The sequence below is a fragment of the Callorhinus ursinus genome, unplaced genomic scaffold, assembly GCF_003265705.2.
Source record: "Callorhinus ursinus isolate GAN/ISIS: 27379988/994484 unplaced genomic scaffold, GSC_fseal_2.0 scaffold16, whole genome shotgun sequence".
Lineage (NCBI taxonomy): Eukaryota > Metazoa > Chordata > Mammalia > Carnivora > Otariidae > Callorhinus > Callorhinus ursinus.
The window spans coordinates 26,549,091-26,562,642 of record NW_027397078.1 but is presented as its reverse complement, the minus strand read 5'-3'; the positions used below and the strand labels follow the sequence as shown (position 1 = coordinate 26,562,642).

The following is a 13,552-nucleotide window of genomic DNA, read 5'->3' as shown; positions in this document are numbered from 1 at the left end:
GTGCTTTTAACTTCTTACTAGACAATATACAGAGGTGATGAAATGGAAATTATCTGGGTTTTGTTACTATAAAAGGTTTGGTAGGTAGATAAATGAGTTGAAACAAGTATAAATTATTTGTAGTCTACAATTGCTCCTTCTGTCCCTCCATTAATTACCAGAGACATTAGGGGTTGGTTATGATATAATAATTACATTAAGGAGTGGCCTAATACATTTGAAATACTTAATATTATTTTTTAATCCAGTAATTAATTGACCAGAATAGCAAGATAATTGCCAATATTGTTCTATACCAATTTAGATTCAATAATGAAGAGTAATGTTCAGTCTTATGTTTTGATTGTTATTATCCCAGTTAGTATTTTTCTGTAATTCTAAAATTTCCTACTGCTAAAGGTAGTAATATACAATATAAAATCTGACAACTTTTCTTATTTTAAAATACATAGAAAAGCATCTTGAAATTTTTCCCTAGGGGTCTGAGAAAGTTGAATGATTCACAGATGAATTCAAATACTATTTTTTTGAAATTGCTAGTATGGTATATCTTCAAGATGTCCAATTAGATGTATGTATTTTCTAGTTTGCTCTCTTTTTAAAAAGTATATTTTCTTATTTGAAATGAAACTGGAAATTTTATGTCCTTTTTCATATTGCTATATTCTTTATTATAAATGGCTTTTAAGCTTTTCAAATCAACATACTTCTGTGGCTGAGAAACTGTGGCTGCCAGGTAGGAAGAAGAAAAAATCATGAACATCCAAGCAAAGCAGACTGAGTCCTATTGCATGTCTTCCCTGCCAGTGAAGATCCAACTCCTCAAAGCTGCTGGAATCTCCCAAGATTTTTTCCACTTCATCTGCCACTACATCCCTCTCTCTGGGAGATACCTCGGCATAGTTTGAACCAGCAACTCTGCCCTCATGATGCACTTTTAACACGTTTTTTTAGCTGATGAGACTACTTATAGTTATTAAATCTATTGAGGCATATTCCTAATGAATCTGTTAAATTTTGTTAATACTGTTTTTGGTGTGTAAGTGTTTTAAAGATTCTATCCATACTAAAAACAGATATTTTCTTCTTAGGAATATCAGTTAAAAGGAGTGGGGTATGTGGTGGTTGAATGCAGCATTTGGAAAATTTCCTTTCATTTTGTGTAAATATTAAAACATATTCACTATTATTTTGAAAGGTCTTCTGGAACCTGGTGACTACATTCTTGCATGAAATGGTTTAATATATGTTGCTATAAAGGCTACTGGAGTGGAAAATAACTAGGTTGGGAGAGTCAAAAAGATAGATTACAGCAAATAGTTGGGATGTAGGACATTGATTAGTGAGAAATGGAAGATGAGTACTATAAGCTAGTGTTTTTTATTACCCACCAAATGGTAAACATTGCTCAACAAGACTTACAGGTGGTGGCAGTGGGGGCTGGGGAAAGGGAACATATTAAAGGACTACTGAGTCATCTGAAAAAGTCATTCTAACTTCATTTATATAATTCTCAAAGGTGTCTTCCTTATTCTCTCTTATTCTCACCTCTAGTCTCTCCGTTTTGATTTTGTCCTCACCGTCTTGTTCCTTTAACCCCAGAACAGGAGAGTGCTGTTTACAAGGGAAACCAGCATCATCAGAATGGATACAGAATGTGGTGACCCATTAAAGCCCAGCTCTCCCCTCTCCTCCCCTCCCTCTCACCCTACGGCCCAGTCCCTGAACTTCAGCAGGAAGGAGTGGCTTATTGAATGGAATCAATACCATGATATTGACTAACACCAGATGTTCCCTTTCTTTCTCTCTCTGTCTTTTTAAATTTACTAAATTGTTGTCTTTATTTTTAAGGTTTTTTTTCTAATTCCATTTTTTTCTCCTTTCCTTTACCATCCTCATCACTTCTCACTTGACTGTTTCTCCTCCATTCTTCATCTTGTTCACTTTTTTATTCTTGCCTATTTTCTTTTGTTCTTTCTTCTCAAATGAGAAAGTATTTATCTTATAATTCCTTATGCCCAAAATATTGAAAACTGAGACCTCAAAAGGCAGTTTTTCTGGTATACCTCACATCTTATTCCTGTAAACCCAAGATGTTGCTGGAGTACAGAGGTTGAATATATTAGCATGGCATTTAACATATTGCTTAATGAATGACTATGAAAATACCATAAAATAACCCTATTAGGGTTCTAAGTAATTGGTATTCTAAAACAGGAAGGGAATTATTCTCTTTTGGAAGGAAAAAAAAATCATGAAGAGTTATTTATCAAAAATTAAAGGAAACAATGCATCATAGATATCAACCATTCATAGTAATACTTTATTTCAGGTTCTGCCTTATATAGTAGGTAGTTTATGAGATTAATATAGGTTTTTTTCTTCTATTTTGCATTAAACATTGTAGATTTGATGAGAATGTGTGGAAACTGGTTTCGAAGTGCTACATATTGATATAAATTATAAAATTTATTTTGCCTAGAGAAATCAATTCATTACTTTATTATCCAATATAATATTTTGTGAGTTTTCTATTACCAACTGAAATTTGTTATATTAAGTCTTTATATAAAGGAGATAAGTTGTATGATGCCTTAATAATGGTAAATTGCTATTAACCAATTTATTTTTTCGGCAGATTTCTACATCCTGACTTATTTCTTTCTTAATTCTATACTTCTTACTAGCTTCACCAGGAAAACGTAATTGCCTTTGAAAATGGTTACTCCCAGTATATTTTTATTAGTAGTATATATATATCTTTTGGTATCAACAGACAGTTAATATGATCTAGTTATTTTACATGGAATTTTATAAGTTTTTTTATAAGTGATTATTTTGTATATTTCAAATGTATCTATTGGCTGATGTTCTTACCTGCTTTGGCTTATTAAGTGTGCAACTCACTTGCAAATCAGTATCAATAGCTGCAGCCCTTTTCCTACCTGTATGGAAAAGGCAAAAAGTCAGCCAGTCACAATTACCTAACATACTTTCTGTCTGTGGGGTGGGCAATTAGTAGATAATAGTTAACTGTCTGAAAAAGATAAAAATTATTGCATGAAAGGGAAACATGTTAGAGCACCATAACACAGGAAATTCAAGAGATAATGATAACAATCTCAAATTCTTTTTAGGTTATTTAGCCCTAGGATTCAAATATAGGCCTCATCCTCTAAATTAATATTCTGATCAGCCTGGTGGCTCAAACTTTAGGTAATGTAACCAATTAGTTTTACATTTCTCTCATCTTATTACCCTAATACTGGACAATAAAGAATTTTTTTAAATTGAAACAAATGGCTGAGAGAGTTCAGTATGGCCCCACTTGGAGCTGACACTGAGTTACCTTTTTTGTCTGAGTTGTTGGATTTCTGGTAAAATGATTTCTAAAGATAACTGCTACAGTGAAAGTATTTTTAGCCATTATGGAAGTTCTTAATTTTTTATTAATAAAGACTTAGAATGCTGTTTATTTAGCTATATATATACATATATACACATGCTTTGGTTTTGTTTTGATACATATAGACATCTATTGCAGTATTTGCTTATATTTTCAAGTAAACATGTCTGTTAAATGCCTGACAGTAAATGATATTCATAGCAAAAGTACATTTTTAAGCATGTCACCTTTTGAATAGCAAGGTTTGGGTTACTTTTAATTATTTTTTCCATTTGGAGTCCCAAATTAAATTTAAGCATGGTTTTTCATAAGTACAGATGTTTTCTTTATTCTTTCTCAGAATTCTTTTAAGTAGGAGCTATAGATTTTTTAGATAACAGTGCTTTGTTTCATCCTTTAGTTTTGTTGACTAAGACTCTTTTTTATTTTAAGATGTGTATTTCCAGTATCTTTGCAAGAACAGAAATGAAATATAGGAAGGAATGGCTGAAATATAATAATTTCCTAATCTGTAAACACAAAATTGTTTTAAAATTTAACCCATGTGAATATCTTTAAAACTTTTAGTTAAAAACCTGTATTATTATGGTTCTTTTCAAATATGTCCTTAATTTTGGGGGGGATGAGGTTCTGTTGTATGACCAAAGATTCTCCCCAAAAGCCTGTAATGTGATTGTCTTCTTCCTCCATCTTTCACTAGCAGAGGCTTTCAAATTCGCTCAATTTTATGTTTTGGGATGAAATAAAAATAACATTGGCTTTGATTCAGTTTTCTATAGCATATACAAATGTAAACCATTAAGCTTCCAAAATAAACCTCTGGCCTTCAGAGACCACAACATTACCAAATACCACATGGAAATGGAAGAAGGGAAAGAGAGCTGTATGCTCACAATGCCTAACTACCCACAGTTTTTTAATCAGCCGGTCACAGAAGCAGAGACACCAGTGATAGAAAGGCTGCAGTTAGGATATGTGATGGATAACAGGAGATGATGCAAGTAACAGGATATGCAAATGTGTCACTTTGGGTGAAAACTATGTGGGTGAGTCGTAAAACATAAAGGAAAAAAATGATGACTGTTTTCTTCCTCCCATGAGCTTCCCCATGAGCCAATCAAGAAATTCTGATGTAGCTCTACAGAACTTGTTGGTTATGGAGGAAAAGACTCTAGGGAGGGGGTGTGCAATAGGTAAAAGTACTAGTTTACTGTATTCCTCAAGTTGGCTTTCTGTCTTGGACTACTTGTTCGTTCTATAGCAGTGAGAGAAGTGCTTTCTCTTTATAGTACACACGTTGTATATATGACTCTCTGAAATTCACATGAAAATACTAAGTACAAAAACATACATGTAAATCAAATTATGAACAACTCAGCATGGTCCAAGCTTTAGAGTAAAATTAAGCCACATAAAAAACAAATGCCTTAAAAAACAAATGCCTTGGCATCCTCTACCTTCACTGGATAAGTGCCTTTTAAAGTTAAGGAGGATGTGAGATGAAGAGTCGTTCAGTGAGTAAAGATGTAAAATTATGCGGGTTTTCCCCTAATGAAAATAAAACTTTTCATTTCCATATTCCTTCTTTTCAAATGCTTGTTCCTTTTCTCTTCCCCAAGATTACCTTTTCTAAACTAATGTTTGTAAAAATATCAATACTAAGGTTTTATATAAAATAGTTACACCTTAGGGCATTTCTGAATACTGTGAATTACCTATTTAAATTACTTCATGCTAGAATTTAATATCATTTTTTTTGTGTGTAGTTACTTAACCAAATGTATGCCTTTCAGCTTATATTCGCTTATATTTGAACCATGGGCAAATCTCTGTTTCTACTCAGTAAGTAAATGGAAGAGCAGAATTAGGATATCTCCAAATATATTATAATTTAATATTGTAAGACCTTCTCATTAATATTTTGTGAAAAAAATAAATTTAGGTGAAGGCGAAGTTTCTATATTGGTACTCAGGGTTTATAGTTCTCGGATCTTTGAAAGATACTGTATATCAAAATTCATTACTTCTGAAATGTTTATAAATATGACATTTCCTCCACATAGCTTGTTTTGCTAAAGAAAGAGGCAGTCACAAATATAAAATGTTGGATTTATTAGGTATATCAGTATCTTTTTAGTAATGCGAAGGAACAGAACACTATAATAAATCTCTCAGCAACAAAAGATTTGTAAAGACAGAATGTCATTAGTCACAGCATGGTGGGTTGTGTATTAAATTAAGTCTCTAAAGTGCTTTTAAAAAGAGTAGAAGGACATTTGGGTATAGCATGGCTCATGTCATCAGACATTCATATAGGCACACCTCAAGTCTCTTTGAAATTTCCTTTGTGAAGAGGTGTAATTTATACATTACAACCTGTGGGTAAGAGTGTGTGTATACACAGGAGCATGTATAAATGTTAATGAATCTGTTGCTTTGTCTTGTGAAGGATAATAACTTTAAAAATAGTTTAAGAAATGTCCTATCTTCCTGTCTAGGTATAGAGATATTTTCTTGTAACTCCAAATACAACTGTGACAAAGGTAAAGAAGTTCTGGGTTGATAGGCTTAAATTCTTACCTTTATACTTACTTTAACTTTGGCTTCTTGGGACCATAGGGTAGAGTTTCTTTTTATATGGTGGTCAAATAATTCACCAAGTGTTCGGGAATCAGATAGGCTAGGGATGTCCTAAAGGGATCAGAGACTATTTCCTCCCACTGTGTACCAAGAGGAAAGGAAGCCACTCATCTCTTCAGCACCAACCCCAAAGCCTCTTGTGCACCTAATCTGGGCAACTCATTGTCCAGGGACCTGCCACTTATGTTGCCCTTCACCCAAGGAATTACAAGCCCCATCTACAAGAAAGCAGAACCTCTGGCTTTTAACATTTGGGATACCTTAAAGATTTTCTTGGGAAATTTAATCTGGTTTGTGTTGTATGTAAAATACATTTCAGTGTGCAGGTTGGCAATTACATCTAAACTAGTAATATGACTTGCCATTGCTTAGAGACACTGGCTTGTGCTGCTTTGGACAGTCAGGAAGATAATATTAGCAGTTCAGCATATGTGAAAATACATATTATCTATAACTAATAACACAGAATTTGTATAAGGTGCATATGGTGATTTTTAAAAGATTCATTCACCTGTAAACTTAATATGAATGAAATATTCTAATAAACATTGAGAAGGAGAAACTTGGACTACTTACAACCACTTTAAAACAGTCTTCTGGTAAAAAAAAAAAACCTTAAAACTGTTTATATAATGTATATGATAAAGCAAAATCTTTCTATGACAAACAAGAACTTTATCCACTGTTATATTCCTTTTCATAATCACATCACTATGACTTTAGGTCTGGAGTATGCAAGATGCAAATACTACTTTTTTCATATGTTCATTTATAAGAAAGTTTATTTGGTAAATTTAGGGTAAAGAATATCTGTTAGAGCTTTCGTATCATCAATTATATGCATTTAGAGAAAAATTTAATACATCTTGGTTTTACAGACTAAACTAAACTCCTCTTGGAGTTTCCTGTCTCTGAAATGCTTTAATTCTCATGTCACCGTATGATGTTACTAGTAGTCAAGTTTTTAAAGGTAATTAAGTGTCTACCATTTGTAAAGCACCTTATTGATTGCAAGTATATCCAGACAAATAAGACTCTGTTTTTCTTCTCAAAACAAACAAACAAACAAAAAAACCTCAAAATCCTGTTTTGTGAGGTAGCTAGAGAGGAGGCGGGGTGAGGAAAAATATATAATTAGAGGCAGTATGTGAAAAAATGTCACTAGAGAGAGACAGTGTGCTATGAGATTCACATGAAGAAAACAGGGTTCTAGATGTTGAGAGGCTTTATGATGTCAGCCATTTGTATGATGGATATTGCACTTACAGTGAACCTTTATGGATAGGTAAGATTTTGTAGGTGGGAGAAAAGTTACAAGCAGAAGGAAGAGTGCTTTTGCAGAGACATGGCCGTGGAAAAAAATAGTGTTGAGGAGAGTGTATACTTAAGTTGTTGTTTTTTTTTTTTTTTTACTTGACAGAGAGAGCACAAGCAGAGGGAGAGAGAGGGAGAAGCAGGTTCCCTGCTGAGCAAGGAGCCCGATGTGGGACTCGATCCCAGGACCCTGGGATCATGGCCTGGGCTGAAGGCAGCCACTTAACCGACTGAGCCACTCAGGCATCCCGGAGAGCGTATACTTAAATCCACCACCTCTTCGAACCATATAGAACTGAAAGTTCTCAAAACAGTGATACTTTTTCTCACGCCTTTCTCCACTCCCTCAAACTCCACATCCTCTTAAACTGTTGACCTCCTAAGAAACTCAGCTTATGCCAATAGGAAGCCTTTCCTCAACCTGCAAAGATGGGTTAGATGCCCCTTTCAGGGACTCCCATTGAATCCTCTATTGACCCTATATTGAGGTTCTTCTCTTGATTGTAAATGTTTCCCACTGCTCATTATGCTCTTTAACAAGGCTCAGGCTGATGTATGCACCATTACATGCATACTACATGGAAGGTACATGATAGATAAACTGACTGTAAAGTTATTATAGTCTTAAAAACATTAAGCACCTAAAATATTCTGGACACAGGTGAGTCACTGCCTTCAAGAGGCTCATCGTGTGTGTAGTACAGCAGTTCTCAAAATGTGGTTCCCAGACCAGTAGCCTCAGCACCACTTGGGAACTTGTTTTAAAAATGCAAATTCCACCTCAGACCTACTGGATCAAAAACTGAGGGTTAAAACACAGCAATCTGTTTTAACAAGCTTTACAGGTGATTCTAACGCATGCTAAAGTTTGAGAAGCACATTAAAATGAAATAAAGTCTAGACAGCTGTGGCCATATTGACGAAGGAGCTATTTGAGGAAGTGATTCTTTAGTTGGGCCTTCAGAGAGCTTTTCAAAGGTTTATAAGGGAAAAACACTTTCTCACTGTAACAATATTTCGGAGTTACAAAAGACTAGAGGCAGAAAGACCAGTTTGGACTCTAAGTCTAGCAATCAGGTAAAGCAAGCCAGAACTAAGGCAGTAAGAAGAGACATTAGTTGCTAGGATCTATTCTTTAGGACAAGTGGATTAAAAAGAGGGGAAGTGGTCGTAGGTGACCCCATGCTCCAAATTTGAGATGATGATGGGGAACTTTTTTTTACTGATGTTGAATGAGAGCAGGGAGATAATGAGTTTTATTTTCAAAATGTTACATTCATTTGAATTACCAATAGGATATCTAGAGGGTGGGGCATGCTTGCTCTCGTAATGCTTTGTGCTTTAGAATCGAACAGACTTGAATATGAATTCTGGCTTCGCCACTTAACTAAATTTGTAATGTTGGCTGAGAAAACTTAGAATCTCCTTTTGCTTCAGTTTCTTCACATGTGAAATGGGTTTAATAGTTTCCCTCATACAGATGTTAAGAATGAAAATACAAAGCAACCTAATATAGTTATGAAGGATATAGCATAGTGAATTATTGTTGCTAGATTATTCAGTAGCTATTAGTATGGATGAATTGAACTGTTGGAAGTATGCCACTAGAGTTCTTCTAGGAAGCAGGGATGATGAGTTTTGAGAGGCATATACACAAAGTTGATAGTGAAAGCTTTGGGAAGAGAAGAGACCATTGTAAGAAGACAGCATGCAATTTTAGAAAGGAGTCTAACAGCCTAGGGTAAACACCTGCATTTATCAGTTGTGAGGAGGAAGAAAAGATGGAGAACACAGCAATCCGAGATGTACCAGGACCTAATCTGCTGTTGTATGATCTATTGGCATTTTCCTACCCATTCTGCGTATTACAGTTGGAATGTATCATGACTTTGGAAATCTGTTGTAATCATTTAGCCTCTGCAAGAATATTGAAACATCTCTTTTGGTATTGAGCTCACTATTTCACAAGTCGGCTGATTCCTTTTTGGGTGTCTTTGATTATTAGAATATTTTTCTTCACATGTATCCTTAACCTATTATCTCTTGAAATTTTGTACCTTATTTAATTCCTTTCTGTATTAGTGGATTAGCCTCTTATGTTAGCCACCACTAGGATCCCTTCTTCCTTCAAATCTCCCTCTACTACTACAGAAAAGATTTTATTGCAGCCAATGTAAAGAATACTTGACAATTATTTTTTAAAGTTACTTTTATATCCTTACATGGTTTCTAATTTGGGTCTCTCACACGGTATTTTAAAAATATAGCCAGCAACAAAAGGAAAAATGGAAAGCTGATCTTGGAAAATGATTATTTTACTTATTTTCACATGACGTCCTAACTCACATACTTGCCTCTTTTTATCACACCAACTACCCATGTCCCCCTATAATCTGTCAACCATAAGTATCTCAATAACAGTTAAAGAGAAAAGTTAATTTCAAGAATTCACTACACTTTATTATATGGCTGAAGATATGTTAGGATATCACAAAACCAAAGCTGGGAATCATTTTTCCTGGAGCTTTAGTACCATGTCACATTTGCCCTCGAATAGAACATGGTACAACCCAGTAAATGGATACATTTGTTAAGAATTATATATAGTAGACAAGGTAGAAACTAATGAAGAAGAACCAAATTAGAGAGTTTGAGATGAGTCTAAGGAAAAGGACAATTTAAATGAGAGACATGAGGTTTGGTTGCTGTTTAGGAGTGTACAAGCCCTGGATTGGACTGATACAGCTAAAACCTACCTCTGTTACTGAGAAAAATGTCACACACAGGCTGTGAATTGCTCAGCCAGCTTCATTCTCATTCGGTAATTAATATGTGGACCTGATTTAACACTTAAATTATCTACTGAAATCATTCACTGAACCAAAATCAACAGAATATAGTTCTTATTAAGCACAGCTGAGTAATAAATTTTTTTGCTAATCATCTGAAAGTATAATTAACAGAGAAGATGTAATTCCCCCATCACCACCTTTTACTGTTTTAAATAGTGTTGTCTTTCTAGTTCTATACTTTTTGTGGAAATTGTCCCTGCGTAACAAACAGTCCTCATTAAGTAATTCATAAAATTAATGATTTTCTAACGAATATCACTATTCATGGACTAAGTCCATTTATTTTGTTGATTTTGTTGTTTATAAGAATAACATGTTTATCACTTAAAGTTCAGGAAATAGAAGTATAAAGAAGAAAATATATACTGTAGTCCTTACTCATCCCTTTAATGTAACCACTGTTCATGATGTTGTATATCTCTATCATTTCTATATTTATATAAAATTTTTTACAAAGGTAGAGTTGAGTTACATTTGCTATTTTGGGACTTCCCTTTTTTCCACACAACAATTTTTATATCCCTTACTAATGGACATTTACATAATGTACAGTTTTTGGTTGGTTTAAACAGTACTGTGACACACATGTTGCACATTTATTTCTGCTTTTATCCAAATCATTTCCTTATGATAGTGGAAGTAGAATTGGGGAATCAAAGGTACATAACTTTATATGGGTCTTCATGGATATTTGCTTACTTTTGTTTAGAATATTGCTAATGCTATGTCAGTGAGAGCGGGAAGGCTGATTGATAAATAGTAAAACTTGTGTTGCATCTGAGTGTTGGATCACTAAATTCTACACCTGAAACTAATATTACACTGTATGGTAACTAACTGGAATTTGAATAAAAACTTGAAAAAAAAACTGAAAAAAACAGTAAAATTATATACTTTTCTGCCATTAAGTAACATTCAGCTATAAAATTAAAATCTAACCAAATTACTATTTTCTCATCAAAAAACAATTTTACTTTCTCATGAAAAACAGTTCTGTTTTGGGGATTGCATATTCAGATAGGGCATAAAGTGTGAAAGAACAGGATAAATCAAATTGCATTGAACACGATAGAGGAAAACACCATCTAGCCTTTGAAATTCTCAACTAGTCACAATGATCATATCAGAAAAAAATGGAAAGAAATTGGTAGATAGAAATGTGTAATTGTTGAGAATACATAGGCTAAAAGAAAAGGACTGTTTTAGTATAGTTAGTAATTATTTGAATAAATAAAATAAATGATAAAATGTGGTTATCATTAATAAGTTGTTCATAAACTCTTTGTATAAACAGCATGTTTTTTCCTCTAAACCTTGAACTCAAAAATCTGCTCGCATATTTTTTTGGCAAGCAAAATGAACACTTGAATTTGAATTCACTTTGCTTTGACTCTTGGCTCATTGAAGTGGCTGCAGAGACACTACTTAGCTATCAGAGGAATAAGACTCAATGTTCTACACCTTTGGGCACATAATAATCCTCCTCACTGATATGTAATGGGAGACATTTGACCAGTTTCATTACTTTAGTTATCTGCTTTAATGTGATTTTTTTTTTTAACTGGCAGCCTCTTATTTGTGTTAGGCAAGTATCATAATGATCATTTTGATTCATATCAGGGCCCCCTGAGTTTTTAAGCATTGTAGAATCTCACTTCTTTTTTGTCCTTTTTCTCTTCACCATCACTCCTTTCAGCTGCAGTAGAGGTTATGATTTAAATGAATGCCCATGCATCTTATAAACCACCGTCTCCCATTATCCCACAGTGGCTGCAGTCCAGAGTACCTCTTCATCATAGTCTCAGGATCTGTGATTCTTTCCGTGGAAGTACTTATTCTTTTCAGCTTGATCATTATCTTCCAGGCAAAAACATGATGTATAACAGACAAGGGCACCCATTCCCTTGCACTTGGGTGCCTAGGAAGAAACTAGATTACTGTTCAGACTATTTGTTAAATCCTGTTTATAATCCAGGATAAATTTTGATCCAATGTATTTATATAACATCCTGGAAAATTCTAATCCATTAGAGTTGGGATAAAATGTTCTTCTCTCTTTTAAGTGTGAAATGTGTTTATAGCTATTTTTAATGTGCTTCTTTAAAGCATAGTGAGAGGATTTTAGTTACCTGATAGCTGCATAACTAGTCCATCTTCAAGCAAACTAACAAATTATTCTATGTTTAAAAGCTTAAAAGGATGATGAGTGAAGTAATTTAACACGGAAAAGCGTTGAGCCAGGTTTCAGGACATTTATTAAGTACTTGGGTTTAATTATACAATATGTTTTGAGGTGATTCTCAAATAGAATGGCTTCATTAAAGTCAGCACATTATATTTTAAGTTTATAGGGTCATTTGGAACACATTTCCAATAGCTGCTGCATGGGAGTAGTGTGACGTTGTCATTTTTTCTTCTATCCATGTAACGTGGTAAAAGGTTAATTTTATTGATGCTGTCTTCCATGCATCAGAGTGTTGCCTTGCTTTGTCAGCAGCAGCTATCAGTAGTATAAATTCAGTCTAATTGAGAGAGACTTGTACCACAAATTTCTAAAAGATGGTGATGAGAAAGCATGTGGTATAGCTTGCAAGCTCAGGACATTGCCAAATCCTTGTTTTCAAGCATGTGGATTTTTGAATTGTACTTGTGAACAGAGCTTGGATCTAGGCCTTGCACAGCATTAATGATGACATAATCTCTTTAAACTCTAAATTACTCCATTGGTAGGATACCGTTTTAGTTTCTGCTTTGAACTGGTAAATGTCCATTATGTTATCTCATAATAATATGGACTCTAATGCAATAACATGGTAAATCAATTCAGAGATAAAATTTCTTTTTTGAGTATATATCTCCTGAAAATTGATAGGATGGTACACCAATTATGTGATTTTCTTTTTTTTTTTTTACTAATCTTATTAAAGGGGGAGAACATTAAATCTTTGAATACTGTACCTCAATTTTATTGTAATGATTTTGCTGGTTACCAGGTGGGGTGGCAGTTGAAAAATTTGGTGAATGCACTACGAGAGGACCCGAGTGGTGTTATCTTAACTTTGAAAAAGCGACCTCAGAGCATGCTTACCTCAGCACCAGCTTTACTGAAAAATATGAGATGGAAGCCCCTTGCTCTGCAGGTAATGAAGCTTAATCATAAGTCATACACCATCATTTTAGCCATAGATTATCTCAGTAATGCTTCTTTATTGTGCCTCATCTCAGCAGCATATAGATTAATCTTGTATGCTTTTGAAAATTGGTTTGTGAAATTATCTCCTCACAGCTTATCCTAATAGGCTTAATTGTGATGAAATCTGTAAGTTACTATAACTAAAAC

General features: G+C 34.1%; 1 protein-coding gene across 5 annotated transcripts in view; it reads left to right on the top strand.

The window, feature by feature from the left end:
* The window catches only part of CNKSR2 (connector enhancer of kinase suppressor of Ras 2), a 278,839-nt gene that overhangs the window by 148,829 nt on the left and 116,458 nt on the right, over window positions 1-13,552 (top strand). For 3 of the 5 annotated variants that reach the window (XM_025857698.2, XM_025857697.2, XM_073901984.1), the window contains exon 9: window positions 13,206-13,352. The exons of the other annotated variants lie outside the window; for them this stretch is intronic. In XM_025857698.2, coding sequence (XP_025713483.1) covers window positions 13,206-13,352 — 147 coding nt within the window. The remainder of the gene's footprint in view (window positions 1-13,205; window positions 13,353-13,552) is intronic. 5 annotated transcript variants of the gene reach the window in all.